Here is a 17,700-nt window from a genome sequence, read left to right on the forward strand (position 1 = left end):
TGGAGGACAACATATCAAAATTTAAAAATCAACGACATGGTTCTTATTAAGGACGATTCCACACCACCCCTGAAGTGGCCACTAGGTAGAGTTGTTGATACTTTGTTGGGATTTATGGCATAGTACGAGTGTTTCTTATCAAAACTGCTGAAGGAACATACAAAAGAGCAGTGACACGAGTATGTAAGCTACCAATAGAAACATTATCATCTCAACAGTAACAATTGATAGCAAGCTTTCAAGGGGAGGCGGGGGTGGGGGAGAGTGGATGTTTACGCCCCTACTTATTGTTCAACCCACGCCGCACATGCATTTCCAACCAGTCTTCGAATTTGCATTACTCTCTACTTCGCACATACATACATAGGTACATACCTACGATTCTAACGTATCATCATCGCTGTCGTTGTCGTTGCTTGCATTTAGCTAATTTCTTCGCTTTGTGCTCAAACCCATTGTCCATCTACCGTCGTCATCGCCTTAGTCGCTGCAGCATTCATACATTTTGGTTGTTGGATATACATATAATTTTACAAATGCACACAAAACAACACGCATAGTTTTTGGTCTCTTCGCACTTATTGTTTTGTTTACCTTTTTCAAGAAATCACACGAGATTCTCTACGGTAATTGTCAATGTAATATAACAGGGCTTTTCCATGGAATATTCCTACATACTTTTTCTGCTAGCATTGAATTCGTTTTTAGCTTTTCAGATTATTAACCTTGTAGACGAAGAGTGAACTCCAATAAAGCAAAATATTAAATTGAAATTGTTCGGTTAACCTTTCTTTAATTGAAGAACCTTTCGCAAGTTTTGTTGAAGGTCAAAGGTTGTAGAAAACGCTCTACAACTCATCCACCACTCTTTTATATCCGAACTTTCCATATTGAATAATTAAAATTTATAATCATTATAAAATTTATCAGAAATGTATTAGAATTTTACCAAATAACTAGAACAGATTATTTGAAACAATACGTGGCTATTAAAAGAGAATTTTATTTCAACGTTACAATAAAATAGTATAAATAGTAAATATTCTCTGAGTTAATTTTATTGTCAGCTCTTAGTCCAAAAATCATTTAGTTGATGTGGCAAAAGTTTTTTTTTGATGTAATCCAACAATAATGATTCATGAATGAGACGTCATTAATTCAAGTTAATCAAATGTATTAGTGAATTTTTTATGGGGGCCCGTAAATTGTTTAGTCCCGGGCCCGGATTTTCTCTCTACGGCCCCGGTATGCATTAACCTGGGTCGATTTGTAGGGACGAAAGTTAACCTATATCGCGCTATCGATTTTTCGATAGGATTTGGGCTCAGGAAAAAAAGTTCCACTACGTATACCCAAAAAAATAATTTTTTTTTAAAACTACATTTACCAATTTTGCATTTGCCAATTGACATGAAAAAATGCATAAAAAATCGAAAAAATCGTTGAAATTTTGCAGGCTCAAAAATTATTTTTTTGGGTATGCGTAGTGGAACTTTTTTTCCTGAGCCCAAATCCTATCGAAAAATCGATGGCGCGATATAGGTTAATAAATCGACCCAGTCTAATGCACATATATACAAATTCATTTGAATGAGTTGAACAAAGCATGGGGCGCATTCCAAAAGCACAACTGCTGGCGAAGTTGATTAGTGATAACTTCTTGGAACGCACAGTTGCAACTTTACGACAAATTAGTGAGCATAACAGTTTTCCGCTCATTCACTCAACGTTTTTATCGATTGGTTGTTGACAGTTGGCTCAACGTATCGTTTCAAAAGCACAGTTTCTTTCACTCAGCTGATAACTGATTATTAGCAAGATCAGTTAATTGATGGAAGAAAAGACAATGATCAGATTGATGTTCATAATATAATACACCCAGACATTAACAAAACAGGAGGTCTTCCAAAAGAACTAGAAATATTTGTTGGTGTTAAAGTTATGTTCAGATCTAACGTTGACGTTGCTAAGGGACTTGTAAATGGAGCAAAGGTCACACCACTGAAATTATATGGCCATATTACGTGCTCAACTATACCATAACGATATACCATCGGTTCGCGTAGACTTTGGGAACGATGGCGTTCACATAATACAGCCTAAATCAGTTCAATTTCCTTCTAAATTTAATCACGGCACCGCTGATAACATTAAAACTTTACACCTAAATTATTAAATCTTACAGTTTATATCACAGTCCTAATTGTTCTAATAAACGCGTGTTAAATTTTGATGGTATAATTAAGAACAATTAGGACCTTCTTTTATTGCTATCACAATGTAACACGCTTTTATTAGAACAATTAGGACTGTGATATAAACTGTAAGATTTAATAATTTAGGTGTAAAGTTTCAATGTTAAAAATATATAATTATGTACAATATGGAATTTTTTTGTCGCAGACGAAGAAGCCTAATTATCGTTAAAGGTTACAATGAACTTATAATAACACTTTCTTCACAGTCAATTTATTTTTTACTTTTTAGTTAATTTTATTAACCAATAATAAAAGCTTATTTTAAAAAAAATTTTTTTTCTTTTATTTTATTTTTTACTTTTTAGTTAATTTTATTAACCAATAATAAAAGCTTATTTTTAAAAAAGTTTTTTTTTTTATTTTTATTATATTTATATTTCTAATGTATAATTTAGTTATTTTATAGTAAACAAACATTTTTTCTTTGAATTTGTGACGCCTTCAATGTAATCCAGTGATAATAATAATAATGCCCAACGGATTAATACCCTCCAAAGCCCGCCCGACCAGCGCGAGCGGCACATCCGCATGACGCACGGATTTCTTTTTGTTTTTTCCGAGTTGTTGATAGGTGGAAAGCGTCGAGATCTAAAACTGCTCAGCTACAGAATAAAAATCATCAGCTGAGTACTATACATAACAGTTAGAAATTACATAACGGTTAGAAATTATACTTATACGTACTACATTGTTAAATTACAGAAGATTTTTATTTTATTAGATTGTTTTTTTTACGAGTTAAGATAGGATAAGACAGTTTTCTTTATGGTAAAAAGTGAATCAGTTATATCAAATGAATTAGAATGATTGTTAAAATCATGACACAAACACCGAAAAGGTTCATTCAATTCAAAGCTAGTTCTACACTGCCTCAAAAGAAGAGGTTTGTAATGTCTTCACACTCGTGATGGGACGTTAAAGTTTACTTCGTTTAAAAGAATTGGACTAGACATCAATCCATTCAGGAGCTTAGTCATAAATATAACGCCTAGCATTTCTCTACGACTTGCAAGAGTTGGAAGATTGATAAGCTTCAACCGACTAGTATAAGGCGGAAGATTATACGCAGAGTCCCACTGAAAATTCCTTAAAGAGAAAAGTAGAAATTGCTTTTGTATTGATTCAAGCCTATCTGCACGAACTCGATATTGTGGATTGCAGACTATTGATCCGTATTCTAGTATCGGTTTAACTAAAGTGATGAAAAACGCTTTAGTTACATAAGGGTCACTAAATTCTTTAGACCATCGTTTCACGAATGATATAACACCTCTAGGCTTATTGACCGTAGCATTAGTATGAAGGTTGAAACTAAGTTTAGCATCTATCGTGACTCCCAAGTCCACAAAATAGTTTACTGATAGAAGACAAAAATTATTAATTACGTAAGAGGCTGCTGGCAAAGATACATACATTTATGTCAGTGTTCTATTAAAATAATCCTTTTGCTCATTTTTAACCAAACATTTTTTCCAATAACTTTCTTTTATGCATATTGTTGTTGTTTGTAATAAAAATAACTAAATAAATTCAGCTTCGCTCCTGAAGAAGCTAAGGTGCTTAGTGAAACGTCGAGCCGAAATATTGGAGTTTTATTTAATTTTGCACTAAGCAAATAATGGTCAAAAAGCCTATTTCTACTGTCGTAAACCATATAATTGACCGGCTATCATTTAAAGAAATTAATTCTTATTTTGAAAATTTCTCAATCAGCAAAGACATTTTTTTTTTCAAAAGCGCGGCATACATTTGTATACCCAGCTGTACTTATGCTTAGCTATTATAGCTTTAATCGGATAACGTTGGGGTGTAATGGTGTAAAGGGGTCGAGATAGACATAAACTCTCGTGTATCAATATTATCAGTGTCGAAAAAGAAAACGATTGGCCCAGGTCAGTCTGTCCGCCGTTAAAGCTTTTGATAGGCAGGTAGGAGCACCAAAATCATGACCTTCAATACAGAACTCTAGAACTTTTCCACTATTGCTTTGCAAAAACCGCTGTCAGCCATATATATATATTTTATAGAAATAATTTTCATTCGAATACAAAAAGCTCTATCTGACTTTTAAGCAAGTATAAACGACTTATTTGAATACACCACGGAATTTTGTATCACCTATTGGAATACTTCATATTATAAGAAATTTAAAGTATAGCTGTTTTTTTTGTTCTCCTGAGCAACTCAGCCCAATTCTAAGCAAAAATTCCGTGCGAGTTCTTTCCCTTCTCCCATTCCTCGTATTCTAAATAAAGATTCCTTGTGAGTTTTTTCACTTCTCCCTTTCCTCCTATTCTGAATAATGTTCGAAAAAGCGGAAACCGGTTATGGGATACAAGTAGGTATTATGTATGTGAGGGAGAGGAAGATTTCATAGCAGTTTTTTCACTTGTTAAATTAAAGGAAAACGCATCGAAATAGTTAAAGGAAATTGGTTTTTTTAAGAAAGAACACTTATTTGTACAAATTTGTGCTAAAATATGTATGTACATTCTACAACAATATTCTCACTGTTAAGACAACAACAACAACAACCACAATATTCTTTATTTTAAGTCGAAAAGTATATCATAAGCAACGGAAGAGCTCTTGGTATATTTGATGCAGCCATCCAGAAATTGCGCAAGGATTTTTTAAGAAGGCTTAAATAGATTTTGGCATATGGCGAAAGGCGAACTCAACTCGACTTGGCCGCCAGAAAATTGCTTTGCTGAATGAAAGCAGGCAACTCCGGCGGATTGTGCATTGTTTATATTTTATTTCTTAATTTCAAACAAATTCGCAACAATAATTAAACTTTTCTATTTTTTAAACAAAATAAGAAATGCGCAACGAAATTTCAATTGACGAAACAGATGTCTTCGAAAATTCGAAATTCCTATTCCCCAATTATTGTTCTCACTAGGATAAAAGAATTGGAGAAATTTTTCCGCGGGAAAAAAAAATCGCGAGAACAAAATTCCGAGGGAATATTTAGAATTGGGTTGACTGTGTTTTCGCTGATAGAGGGTATTGAATATAAGCCGAAAATGTAGTACATGTTTACTTATTACAAGAGCTTTTAATCAGTTTTGATATCTTCAGAAAGTAATAGTGATGAAATTTATTGATGAAATATAACAAAAATCGATAGTTTACCACGCCCACTTACTATGACAGATTGAAAAATCAACATTATAAAGGATAGATTCAAAGCGTAAAGAATATCCGTATCTCTTTGTTTTAGGCATTTGCGCCATCTAACATAACATTTTTTTATTATATTTAAGCTTCAAATTTCCAGCTTATCGAAAAATAACATCAATAAACTACCAAAATGTTTTACTTCTATCCATTTTAGCTGGAAGATGGAAGTTTTTCTGAAAACTGTGGTGACCAAAATGCTTCAAAAGTAATTAAAGGCAACAAACCCATACCCTCGCAAAAACGTGTAGGACTATTGCGTAAACCAGAAACCAAAGACCACTCGTTCAGTGCTATTAAAGAGTTCAGCTTTGATAAAGAAAATATTGCATTAGAGATGATGACACCAAAAATACGCCAACATATGCCATCGGAAGCAAATGCAATTTCTAAAGGTAAAGATATAGCGACAATAACGCTGGACCAACCAGAAAAATCACTGGAAGTCGCATATCGTAAATCAATTAATATTGAAAATGATTTAGAAACGCTACGTCCAAATGAAATCAAAAATATCGAGGGAACAAAATCCAATGGTGAGCTTAATTATGTTCCGATAAATTGTGAAGCATCACAATCTACGTTGAATGTTATACATGAAAAGACGGAGCAAAATGACCTTCCTTATTGGCTTAAACCCAGTACAGTGCAGATATATCCATACAATTTTATAATGGCTGTTAGACGAAAGCTTGAAGCGCTAGCAGATGTAAAACAAGTACATTCCCAAATAAAGCACCATAAAACAACATCAACTAAGGATTTGCTCTCAAAGAGAGCAGAGAATGAACAAATAAGTTTCTCAAAAACTGTTAAAGAACTGACTCCACAATCTATCACTCGGTCGTTCATCCCAGTGAGTAAAAATACATTTGAGGAATCCGTCGTAACTTATTCAGCCGATAAAGATGCTTCACCAAATTTTACTAAATCGAAAAATTATTCGACTCATTCGCAATCCGAAGTTAACTCAAATATTAGCTCGATATCAATACAACTTATACCATCTTCGAATACCGTTTCACAAACCTCTTCCAAAACGTCGATAAGTATTCCATTAACATATTCAAAATCAAAACCTGACACTCAACCGGAGGATGACACAACAATATCAAGTTCAATCTTCAATAGCCCGGAAAGAAATACCGGTCACAAAAATACTAACAATGATAAAAATGAGAAACATTTGCAGAGGTCAATTAGTCCGCTATCTCTTGATCGTGTGGAAAATCTTACGATTACACCAAATATAAATTTTGCAAGAACCAATGCATGGAAAAACGTGAATACCAATCGAGGTGACAAAGTACAGGCTTGTACTATAGATCAAAAACCTAGCAATAATAAGATTGTGCACGAGGAAGTAAATATTAATCAGCTTTTAGACGATTTCAATCGTAGTTTATCACACGTTATAGCTGTAAATGATCGAATAAAAACGACTAAAAATAAAACGCAGTATAAATGTGGCACGCAGGATATTTGTGGCACGCAGCAGTGTATAGAGCAGAGCGAATATATCGACCCAAAAGAATCTGATGAGTATACAGAAGACTTTGAGGGTCACTCTAGTCAAAATTCGACTTGCAATAAAAGAAGTACAGTGTCTAGTAGGAATGAAACTATTACTAGTGAAGAGGAGTTAAAGGGCAATACTGAAAGCTCCCAGGCTAAAGTAATTTCAATTAGTTTATGTTCACGTTCAAGGGTAGCTTCTGAAGAGACGCAAACTCAACTAAATAGAAAATTTTCACAACATGAATTAAATAAATCTGATAAACGTGCACAAAAAATAGAAAGAGTAAAGAAAAAAGTTATGCAAAATATTTCAACTTCACAAAAAATGAGAAATTCTAAAGAAAATTTTAAAGATTTTATAGATGAACAACACAATTGTATACAAACAGAACTATTAAATGGCATACCAGCACCTCACAGCATTAAACATAAGCAAAAGGAATGTTGTAAATCGGAGAGCGTAGTGGATAATATTCAAACTAAAGGTAACATTGCCAAGGAGCGAAATATAGAACATTCAAAACATTCGCCAACAGACCGTTCCCACGAAGAAAAAATTAAGTTAAACGAATTACAAAAAAATGAAGGTGGTCTTTGTAAACGTCATTTACTACCAAAATATGTTACAGCCAGTCATAAAGTTCTGGAAATGTTTGATAGTTCCAATTTAGAGATTTCTATAGGTTCCACAAATAAAGACAGTCTATCTGATTCAGCTTGTAACTACTCAAATGTCGGCCTGGTAAGTGTGTGGGTCTCAAAGTCTATTAAAAATATTAATATTCTTATATTTCCCTTACTTATATTTAGTATGCAAAATTAATACGAAACGAAACAACAAAATCAGAACATTTGTCAACCTTATTAAAGATGCGGGAAAAGGTGTTGTTCGATCGTACTAAAGGGCAAATAGCATGGTTGGAAGTACAAAAGGAACGATGTAAGTCAAAGGGATTACTTCAGCAGATAGTTGCTATAAAGAAAAAACAACGTGGGATTTTGCTGAAAATGGAAAAGGAACGTGAAGAAATAAAGAGGTAACTACATTGTTGAGCGTAGCTAAAACATATAATCAATTGCTTTACGACCGAGAAACGTTTGAGAGAAAACTGCGTGAGAGAGGCGGCACCTATTGCCCAAAAGCTGAGTTTATGATATTAGTTTATATGAACATGCCATTTTAACTGTCTTGCAGGTCTTGGCTGTTTTTAAACTTTTTATGAAAATAAAATGGTATATTAAATTTGTCACGAAACTTAAAATTATAAGTCCTTAAAGGAGAATAGATAGACCCACCAATAAATATACGGACATGGTCAGGTTGACAAACTGGTTTGATTTAGCCATGCCCGTCAGTCTCTCGTAATTTCTTTCCAATGTTAACAGCTAGAAATTTCACCAAATAATTACGTATACGACATTTATTGTTGTCTGAAAAAAGTGTACAGAACGGTAGTATATAAAGTATATATCCTTTAAAACGGGTTGTTCAGATAAAATATCCATGGCCACAGCTATCTCATGCAGATAACAAGAAATGTGAAACTGTGCGAGGATTACGGATCTATTATTTATTTGATATAAATCGAAAATGTCATCTGTTCTTATGTACACCTGTTCTCTATATATTACATATCTCGACTGTATACGATTATTAGGATATTACGAATGAGATAAGATTATTGCTCAGCTCAATTCATGAAAGGTCTTTGGCACAACCGATCACAGTTCCGTCCTTGTTTTTTTTTTTTTAATTTTGAGGCACTGGGGTATCATTCTGATATTTGAACAGGTAGGTCAGTCGAATCCTCGTTAGAACTGCCCACGATGCAATAAAGCCAGACAGGTGAAGTTAATCTTACAAAATAGTCACATTTGACAATATTCGCCCTCATAACTTAAAATGTTGCTTTCTGATTTTTTCTCAGCATTGATTTTTTTCAGTATCATACAAAATCATATCATGCCACGCGGACATGACTTCCATTTTTCATGCGTCAATTCCGCAGGCATTATTTAATTGCTCCAGAATTACGGAGCTCCTTAGGCGAAATGAAAAAGTTGTAAGCTTTTTTTCGCTTAATTAGCATACTTAAAACCTTATAAAAGTTATATGAAGCGATTCGTATGGATCAGCCGCAGTGCATTGGCCTATTTTTGTTAACAAATAATGCTATGTTTGTTTATAATTAATAGAAACAGTTTTTTCGAAAATTCCAACAATATCTAAAAATATCGAAATTAACTTTCTTACCCAAAAGCAGATTTGTAGGATCGAAAATTTTCATGGCGTCTTTCCGAAATTCAAAGACACAAACATCTCTGCTAGACAGAGCTGACAGAAACTCCAACACATTAACAGAATTTTTGACATCAATAATACACTTGCATAAATTTTTCCTTTTATTCCTATAGAAAACCATGGTATGTATGTGTATGCATACACGTATACAAAATGTTTACATCAGGTTTGTCATGTCGCTTCTAACAACCTGACAAAAACTTTGCTTTACGCTGTGATGCAAATTTCCATCAGCCATATCTGTCAATTGATGCCTCAAATGACTGATAGCTGTCTAGCAGGGATATAAGCCCGCTCTAATTCGAAATTCGAAAAGCTGCATAGTCGTGTTGCTCAAATGTTTCACCCAAATACATATATGTACGAGCAAGACGGTAAGAGAACTACTCTCTTACTAGTTTTGAGTTTGAATAACATATGGCTTTCCAATTGTTTCCACTTACCTATAGTATAGTAAGTGGCCTTCAATCAGGCTCGGTGCCTCGGGGCAGCTTGAGCGCCGACCATATGGCCATAGTAGTATAGCGTCATCAATCACAAGGCGAACAGACTACCTGATTCCCTATCTGCGCTTCGACGGAGATCTTAAGGCCACAATAGAGGTGGACGGTTGGCGCAAGGGTGCGCAAATGGCGGACGAGGCGATACATGTGTACACAGATGGTTCCAAAGTAGTGGAAGGAGTAGGGTCTGCGGTATACTGTGCTGATCCGGAAATAAGCAGATCCTACAGGCTGCCGGATTACTGTAGTGTAACGGAAATATTAGCCGTAACCAAAGCAGTAGAAACCCTGGAAGAGAATAGCTTAAGCTGCAACCGTGTTAACTTTTATATTGACAGTCAAGCAGCAATTAAAGCAACAATCTCGCATAGCACAGCATCTAAACGCGTGTTAGAGTGTAAACAGTCTCTGGAGAGAATCGGGACTGGGAATGAAAAAGCGGATGAACTAGCTAAAAAGGGCGCATCCCTTGAAGCTTGCTCCTGAGACGTCACAATTAGATTGAGGGAAATTAAGCGAAGGCGAGAGGTGCACATGATCGACCAAGCGGGAAAGGCGTGGGTTCAAGCGCGGGGCTGTTAAGTGTCGAAGATTATGTGTAGGTCTTACAACCTTAGACTAACAAAGTTGCTTCTATCATTAAAAAGACAGGACTGTAGACTCATGACGGGTATTCTGACTGGGCACTGCCTTCTGGCGTCACATACCTTTAAATTAGGCTTGGTCAGTGATAGCATATGTAGGAAGTGCGGGTTGGAGGAGGAAACAATTGAGCACGTTCTGTGCTCGTGCCCTGCACTTGCCAGGCTACGACTCCAGCTATTAGGAGTGATACAGCTGTCAGATCTAGAAACAGCAAGTGGCTTAAGTCCTAGGAAGCTTCTAGTATTTGCCAAGAGGACGGAGTTATTTTATAACAAAGGTCATGGTTTTTGATAGGGTTTTTCAGTTTGGTAGTTAAAACAAACTTCTGGTAACACTACGTACTCAATCAGTCTATATGAAGTCCTTATTGACCGGCCAGTTCAACCTAACCTAACCTATAGTGGTCTGTACCAAAATCCTAAAAAATGTTTCCAAAATAATTTTTAGCGCACAAAAAAACCTTAAATAGAATTAATTTTTGACCGGCCCATTTTTTGGGCAAATTTCACTTACACGTAAATACATAGGTGTCTTTTTTTCCAGATTATTTTTTCTTTATTTTAGTTGCTTCTAAAAAAAACACGAAATCCCAAATAACGAGTTAACTTTTGACGAAACTGACTAAATTTACGTATTTATGCTACTCTATTTTATTATATCTTATTTTATATTATATTATATTCTTTTATTTCACCTTATTTTATTATTATTTAAATGGAACGGACTGAATGGGAAAATTTCACGAAAAAGAATATTTCAAAAATGTTTTAGTTTTTAGGCATGGTTCAACTATATGGTTGGCTCATCTGTACAATAACAAAACATGTCTGTTCAAATTGTCAAAATCTGTGTATTGGTGTTGATGCGAATGGTATGAAATGGAAATATAAAACTTAGCAGTTTTGGTATGTTTAAGAAAATGTTGCCAACGTGTTGGTTTCATTTTGAGTTTGCCATCTCCTTTTGACAATCCCATCGACCATGCAATGAAATAAATAAAATCAGCTGATGGGATGAGCCAACCATATAATTGAACCATGGTTTTAGGTCAAAACGGCAACCGTCATATAGCGTAATTTTATCGATTTAAAACATATAAACGCTCACGGTTGCCATTTGACAAAATTTTTTGTGCCAAAAAAAAAAACGCAATGTACCGAAATATTCGAAGTAGTTTATATTTTATAAAATATATTTTTCTAACGTCATTTTCAATTTATTTGATTACATTTAATTTTTTAATATTATTTAGTATTTTATTCAAATTTCTTATATTTTTTAGTGTTTTATTTATTTTATATTATTTTATTTTACTTCCTTCCAATTTATTTTATCTAACATTCTTTTAAATCAACTTATTTTATTTCGTTTTATCGTATTTATATCTTTCATGAACATGATATTAACTTTGGTCCGATGTTTGTAACGTTGAGAAATATAGAAGATATAGATTGATCAGAGCGACGAACTGAGTTGATATAGCCATGTCCGTCTGTCTGTTTGAACGCAAACTAGTCCCTCAAATTTTCAGATATCTCAATGAAATTTGGCACAAGGGTGTATTTTTGTATTATATTAGACATTTGTCGGATCCGATAGGATCGGACCACTATATCATATATCTCCCATACAACCGATCGTTCAGATAGAAAGATTTTTGGCAATTTCTCCCTTAATTTCCAATATAAAAACGTTTAACTTGGTGATATTTATTCTAATATATCATAGAAGATTTCATGAAAAAATCATTTCGACCGGAGCTATATATAATATTGTTACGAATATTAGCAAAACTAAGGGGTGCTGCCATCTCTAAGCCGATGCTAAGCAGCGCCTTGCATGCACATCCATATATCAATCTATATGTATCTACATAAACGAACCAATCATTGTGCCTACACGCAGCTGAGAGCAACGCACAAGCACATGCAGATATCTTATCTGGAATGCTCTTAAAGGTATGCAATTGTGATTGTGGAAGTGTCGCTCACACATACAAGCGCATGGGGTATGAGAGAAGCTATAAAAATTATACATCTGTAGTTGTAGCTGAGAAATTTATAACTAACTAATTAAAATTCTGGAAGCGCCTAGAAGATGCCACGAGGAAATCAGAGAGTATAAAAGCATTAGCGGTAGAGGCGCTATGGGCAGTTTTCAGTTAAGCACGCTATCTGTCGAGCAATAGATCAGTTTCATCAGTCAGTTTGGTTATTAAGCCAGCTAGTTGCAAAGTATAAGTGTTATTGTGAAGTACTTTAATAAAGGCCATTTTTCCATTATTCAATATTGGAGTTATTTATTCAACAGTTTAGTGAGACGAACTTAGCAAAAGGGCAAATAAGAGGATTTGCAGTAAATTCGTTACAATATATATCCCATACAATCGATCGTCCAGATAGAAAGGTTTTTGGTCATTTCTCCCTTAGTTTCCAATATAAAAACGTGAAACTTGGTGATATATATTCTAATATATCATAGAAGATTTCCTGTAAAAATCATTTCGATCGGAGCTATATATAATGTATATCCCATACAACCGATCGTTCAGGTAAGGGGTTTTTTGCCATTTTTTATTTTATATTTATCTTAAAAATCGTTTAGGTATGTACATCTGTTCACTATATATTTCTTATCTTGTACATCCGATCATTTGGAGATTACGAACGGGATAAGATTATTGTTCAGCCCCATTCATGAAAGGTATGAAGTCTTCGGCACAGCTGAAGACATTCCCGTCCTTACTTGTTTTTATTTAACTTTCTATCGTTTGCCTGTTTCTTTTATATGGCATGCTTTGCTTCCATATTCTTCTTCTTATTTAATTGGCCCTTAACGTTTAAACGGTTATGGCCGTACAACAAGGCGGGGCAGTCGCTCCTTCTCTCTGCCAACCGGCGCCAATTGGTCACCAAGGGATTTTAAATCGTTTTCCACCTGGTCCTTCCAACGGAGGGGCCGCCCTCTACCTCTGCTTCCATAGGCGGGTTCCGATAGAAACACTTTCTTGGTTGGAGCGTCATCTTTCATTCGCATAACATGGCCTAGCCAGCGCAGCCGCTGCGTTTTAATTCGCTGGACTATGTTGATGTCTGCATATAGCTCGTACAGCTCATCGTTAAATCTTTTTCGGTACTCACCATCGCCAACGCGTACAGGTCCATAAATCTTTCGAAGAACTTTTCTCTCGAACACTCCCAGAGCCGCTTCATCTGCTGTTGTCATGGTTCATGCTTCTGCACCATATAGCAGAACGGGTACGATAAGGGATTTGTAGGTCATGATTTTCGTTTGCCGAGAGAGGACTTTACCTTTCAATTGCCTACCTAGTCCAAAGTAGCATTTATTGGCAAGTGATTCTTCGCTGGATTTCAGAGCTTCCATATGGGTAACATATATACAATATACAATATTTATTATTAGTCTAACTATGGTGGTGATATATATCTCCTAATCTTTATGAGTAGTTTAAGGATTTGGGTCCATTATAATATTTTAAAAATTAATGTGCATGTAATTTTTTTATCTTAGTGTGCTGCCTCTTTTCATCACTACATAAAATTTTACTGAAGCATTTTGGTTCATTATCATTCACTTGGGTGGTAGGATAGAAATTGTTCCAAACATAAAATAGTGCAAAATATTGAAAGATTTCTGTTTTTTAGTCAAAATAAAGAACAAAAAATTTTTCCCAAATTATTAAATAAATTATAAAATTAAAAAAATTGCTTCAAATAAATGTTTTCATACATTTAAAAAAAAAAAAGCAATATGGGCAATCCCCGATTATTAAAAATCATACAAACAGACAAAATTGGTTAATTCGTTGTAGTTCTATAAATAGAACGAAAACAGCAACAAAACCAAAGTTTCTTTGAAAACCGCCGTACCAAGCATAGCTTTAACACATAATTGCATACGAAGTATGCAATGTGTAAAAGATTAAAATATGCAAAAAGAAGGCAATTGGGAAAGACTTCACAACAGGCATGACGTAGCTGAATGCGTTTACAACCATTTCAACTATCGTAGGGGTGCGAGTTCGACTCCCACTCCCGGGAGAAAAGGCTTTGAAGAGATTTACAAGGTATAATCGAAACAGCTGTCGCCTTGTCCGTCCTGATGTCACGTTGTTTAAATTTTTCCCAAATTATTAAATAAATTATAAAATTAAAAAAATTGCTTCAAATAAATGTTTTCATACATTTAAAAAAAAAAAGCAATATGGGCAATCCCCGATTATTAAAAATCATACAAACAGACAAAATTGGTTAATTCGTTGTAGTTCTATAAATAGAACGAAAACAGCAACAAAACCAAAGTTTCTTTGAAAACCGCCGTACCAAGCATAGCTTTAACACATAATTGCATACGAAGTATGCAATGTGTAAAAGATTAAAATATGCAAAAAGAAGGCAATTGGGAAAGACTTCACAACAGGCATGACGTAGCTGAATGCGTTTACAACCATTTCAACTATCGTAGGGGTGCGAGTTCGACTCCCACTCCCGGGAGAAAAGGCTTTGAAGAGATTTACAAGGTATAATCGAAACAGCTGTCGCCTTGTCCGTCCTGATGTCACGTTGTTTAAATTTTTCCCAAATTATTAAATAAATTATAAAATTAAAAAAATTGCTTCAAATAAATGTTTTCATACATTTAAAAAAAAAAAAAAAAAAAAGCAATATGGGCAATCCCCGATTATTAAAAATCATACAAACAGACAAAATTGGTTAATTCGTTGTAGTTCTATAAATAGAACGAAAACAGCAACAAAACCAAAGTTTCTTTGAAAACCGCCGTACCAAGCATAGCTTTAACACATAATTGCATACGAAGTATGCAATGTGTAAAAGATTAAAATATGCAAAAAGAAGGCAATTGGGAAAGAGTTCACAACAGGCATGACGTAGCTGAATGCGTTTACAACCATTTCAACTATCGTAGGGGTGCGAGTTCGACTCCCACTCCCGGGAGAAAAGGCTTTGAAGAGATTTACAAGGTATAATCGAAACAGCTGTCGCCTTGTCCGTCCTGATGTCACGTTGTTTAAATTTTTCCCAAATTATTAAATAAATTATAAAATTAAAAAAATTGCTTCAAATAAATGTTTTCATACATTTAAAAAAAAAAAGCAATATGGGCAATCCCCGATTATTAAAAATCATACAAACAGACAAAATTGGTTAATTCGTTGTAGTTCTATAAATAGAACGAAAACAGCAACAAAACCAAAGTTTCTTTGAAAACCGCCGTACCAAGCATAGCTTTAACACATAATTGCATACGAAGTATGCAATGTGTAAAAGATTAAAATATGCAAAAAGAAGGCAATTGGGAAAGACTTCACAACAGGCATGACGTAGCTGAATGCGTTTACAACCATTTCAACTATCGTAGGGGTGCGAGTTCGACTCCCACTCCCGGGAGAAAAGGCTTTGAAGAGATTTACAAGGTATAATCGAAACAGCTGTCGCCTTGTCCGTCCTGATGTCACGTTGTTTAAATTTTTCCCAAATTATTAAATAAATTATAAAATTAAAAAAATTGCTTCAAATAAATGTTTTCATACATTTAAAAAAAAAAAAAGCAATATGGGCAATCCCCGATTATTAAAAATCATACAAACAGACAAAATTGGTTAATTCGTTGTAGTTCTATAAATAGAACGAAAACAGCAACAAAACCAAAGTTTCTTTGAAAACCGCCGTACCAAGCATAGCTTTAACACATAATTGCATACGAAGTATGCAATGTGTAAAAGATTAAAATATGCAAAAAGAAGGCAATTGGGAAAGACTTCACAACAGGCATGACGTAGCTGAATGCGTTTACAACCATTTCAACTATCGTAGGGGTGCGAGTTCGACTCCCACTCCCGGGAGAAAAGGCTTTGAAGAGATTTACAAGGTATAATCGAAACAGCTGTCGCCTTGTCCGTCCTGATGTCACGTTGTTTAAATTTTTCCCAAATTATTAAATAAATTATAAAATTAAAAAAATTGCTTCAAATAAATGTTTTCATACATTTAAAAAAAAAAAAAAAAGCAATATGGGCAATCCCCGATTATTAAAAATCATACAAACAGACGAAATTGGTTAATTCGTTGTAGTTCTATAAATAGAACGAAAACAGCAACAAAACCAAAGTTTCTTTGAAAACCGCCGTACCAAGCATAGCTTTAACACATAATTGCATACGAAGTATGCAATGTGTAAAAGATTAAAATATGCAAAAAGAAGGCAATTGGGAAAGACTTCACAACAGGCATGACGTAGCTGAATGCGTTTACAACCATTTCAACTATCGTAGGGGTGCGAGTTCGACTCCCACTCCCGGGAGAAAAGGCTTTGAAGAGATTTACAAGGTATAATCGAAACAGCTGTCGCCTTGTCCGTCCTGATGTCACGTTGTTTAAATTTTTCCCAAATTATTAAATAAATTATAAAATTAAAAAAAAATTGCTTCAAATAAATGTTTTCATACATTTAAAAAAAAAAAAAAAGCAATATGGGCAATCCCCGATTATTAAAAATCATACAAACAGACAAAATTGGTTAATTCGTTGTAGTTCTATAAATAGAACGAAAACAGCAACAAAACCAAAGTTTCTTTGAAAACCGCCGTACCAAGCATAGCTTTAACACATAATTGCATACGAAGTATGCAATGTGTAAAAGATTAAAATATGCAAAAAGAAGGCAATTGGGAAAGACTTCACAACAGGCATGACGTAGCTGAATGCGTTTACAACCATTTCAACTATCGTAGGGGTGCGAGTTCGACTCCCACTCCCGGGAGAAAAGGCTTTGAAGAGATTTACAAGGTATAATCGAAACAGCTGTCGCCTTGTCCGTCCTGATGTCACGTTGTTTAAATTTTTCCCAAATTATTAAATAAATTATAAAATTAAAAAAATTGCTTCAAATAAATGTTTTCATACATTTATAAAAAAAAAAAAAAGCAATATGGGCAATCCCCGATTATTAAAAATCATACAAACAGACAAAATTGGTTAATTCGTTGTAGTTCTATAAATAGAACGAAAACAGCAACAAAACCAAAGTTTCTTTGAAAACCGCCGTACCAAGCATAGCTTTAACACATAATTGCATACGAAGTATGCAATGTGTAAAAGATTAAAATATGCAAAAAGAAGGCAATTGGGAAAGACTTCACAACAGGCATGACGTAGCTGAATGCGTTCACAACCATTTCAACTATCGTAGGGGTGCGAGTTCGACTCCCACTCCCGGGAGAAAAGGCTTTGAAGAGATTTACAAGGTATAA

The 17,700-nt window shown here is 34.6% G+C and overlaps 1 protein-coding gene across 1 annotated transcript in view; it reads left to right on the forward strand.

Annotated features, from left to right (window-relative positions):
- The window catches only part of LOC137244431 (putative leucine-rich repeat-containing protein DDB_G0290503), a 242,858-nt gene that overhangs the window by 58,751 nt on the left and 166,407 nt on the right, over positions 1 to 17,700 (forward strand). Inside the window, exons 3-4 of the mRNA XM_067773419.1 lie at positions 5,599 to 7,701; positions 7,770 to 7,996. Of these exons, the coding sequence (XP_067629520.1) occupies positions 5,599 to 7,701; positions 7,770 to 7,996 (2,330 nt within the window). The remainder of the gene's footprint in view (positions 1 to 5,598; positions 7,702 to 7,769; positions 7,997 to 17,700) is intronic.

The sequence above is a fragment of the Eurosta solidaginis genome, chromosome 3 (assembly GCF_040869045.1).
Source record: "Eurosta solidaginis isolate ZX-2024a chromosome 3, ASM4086904v1, whole genome shotgun sequence".
Classification (NCBI taxonomy): Eukaryota; Metazoa; Arthropoda; class Insecta; order Diptera; family Tephritidae; genus Eurosta; species Eurosta solidaginis.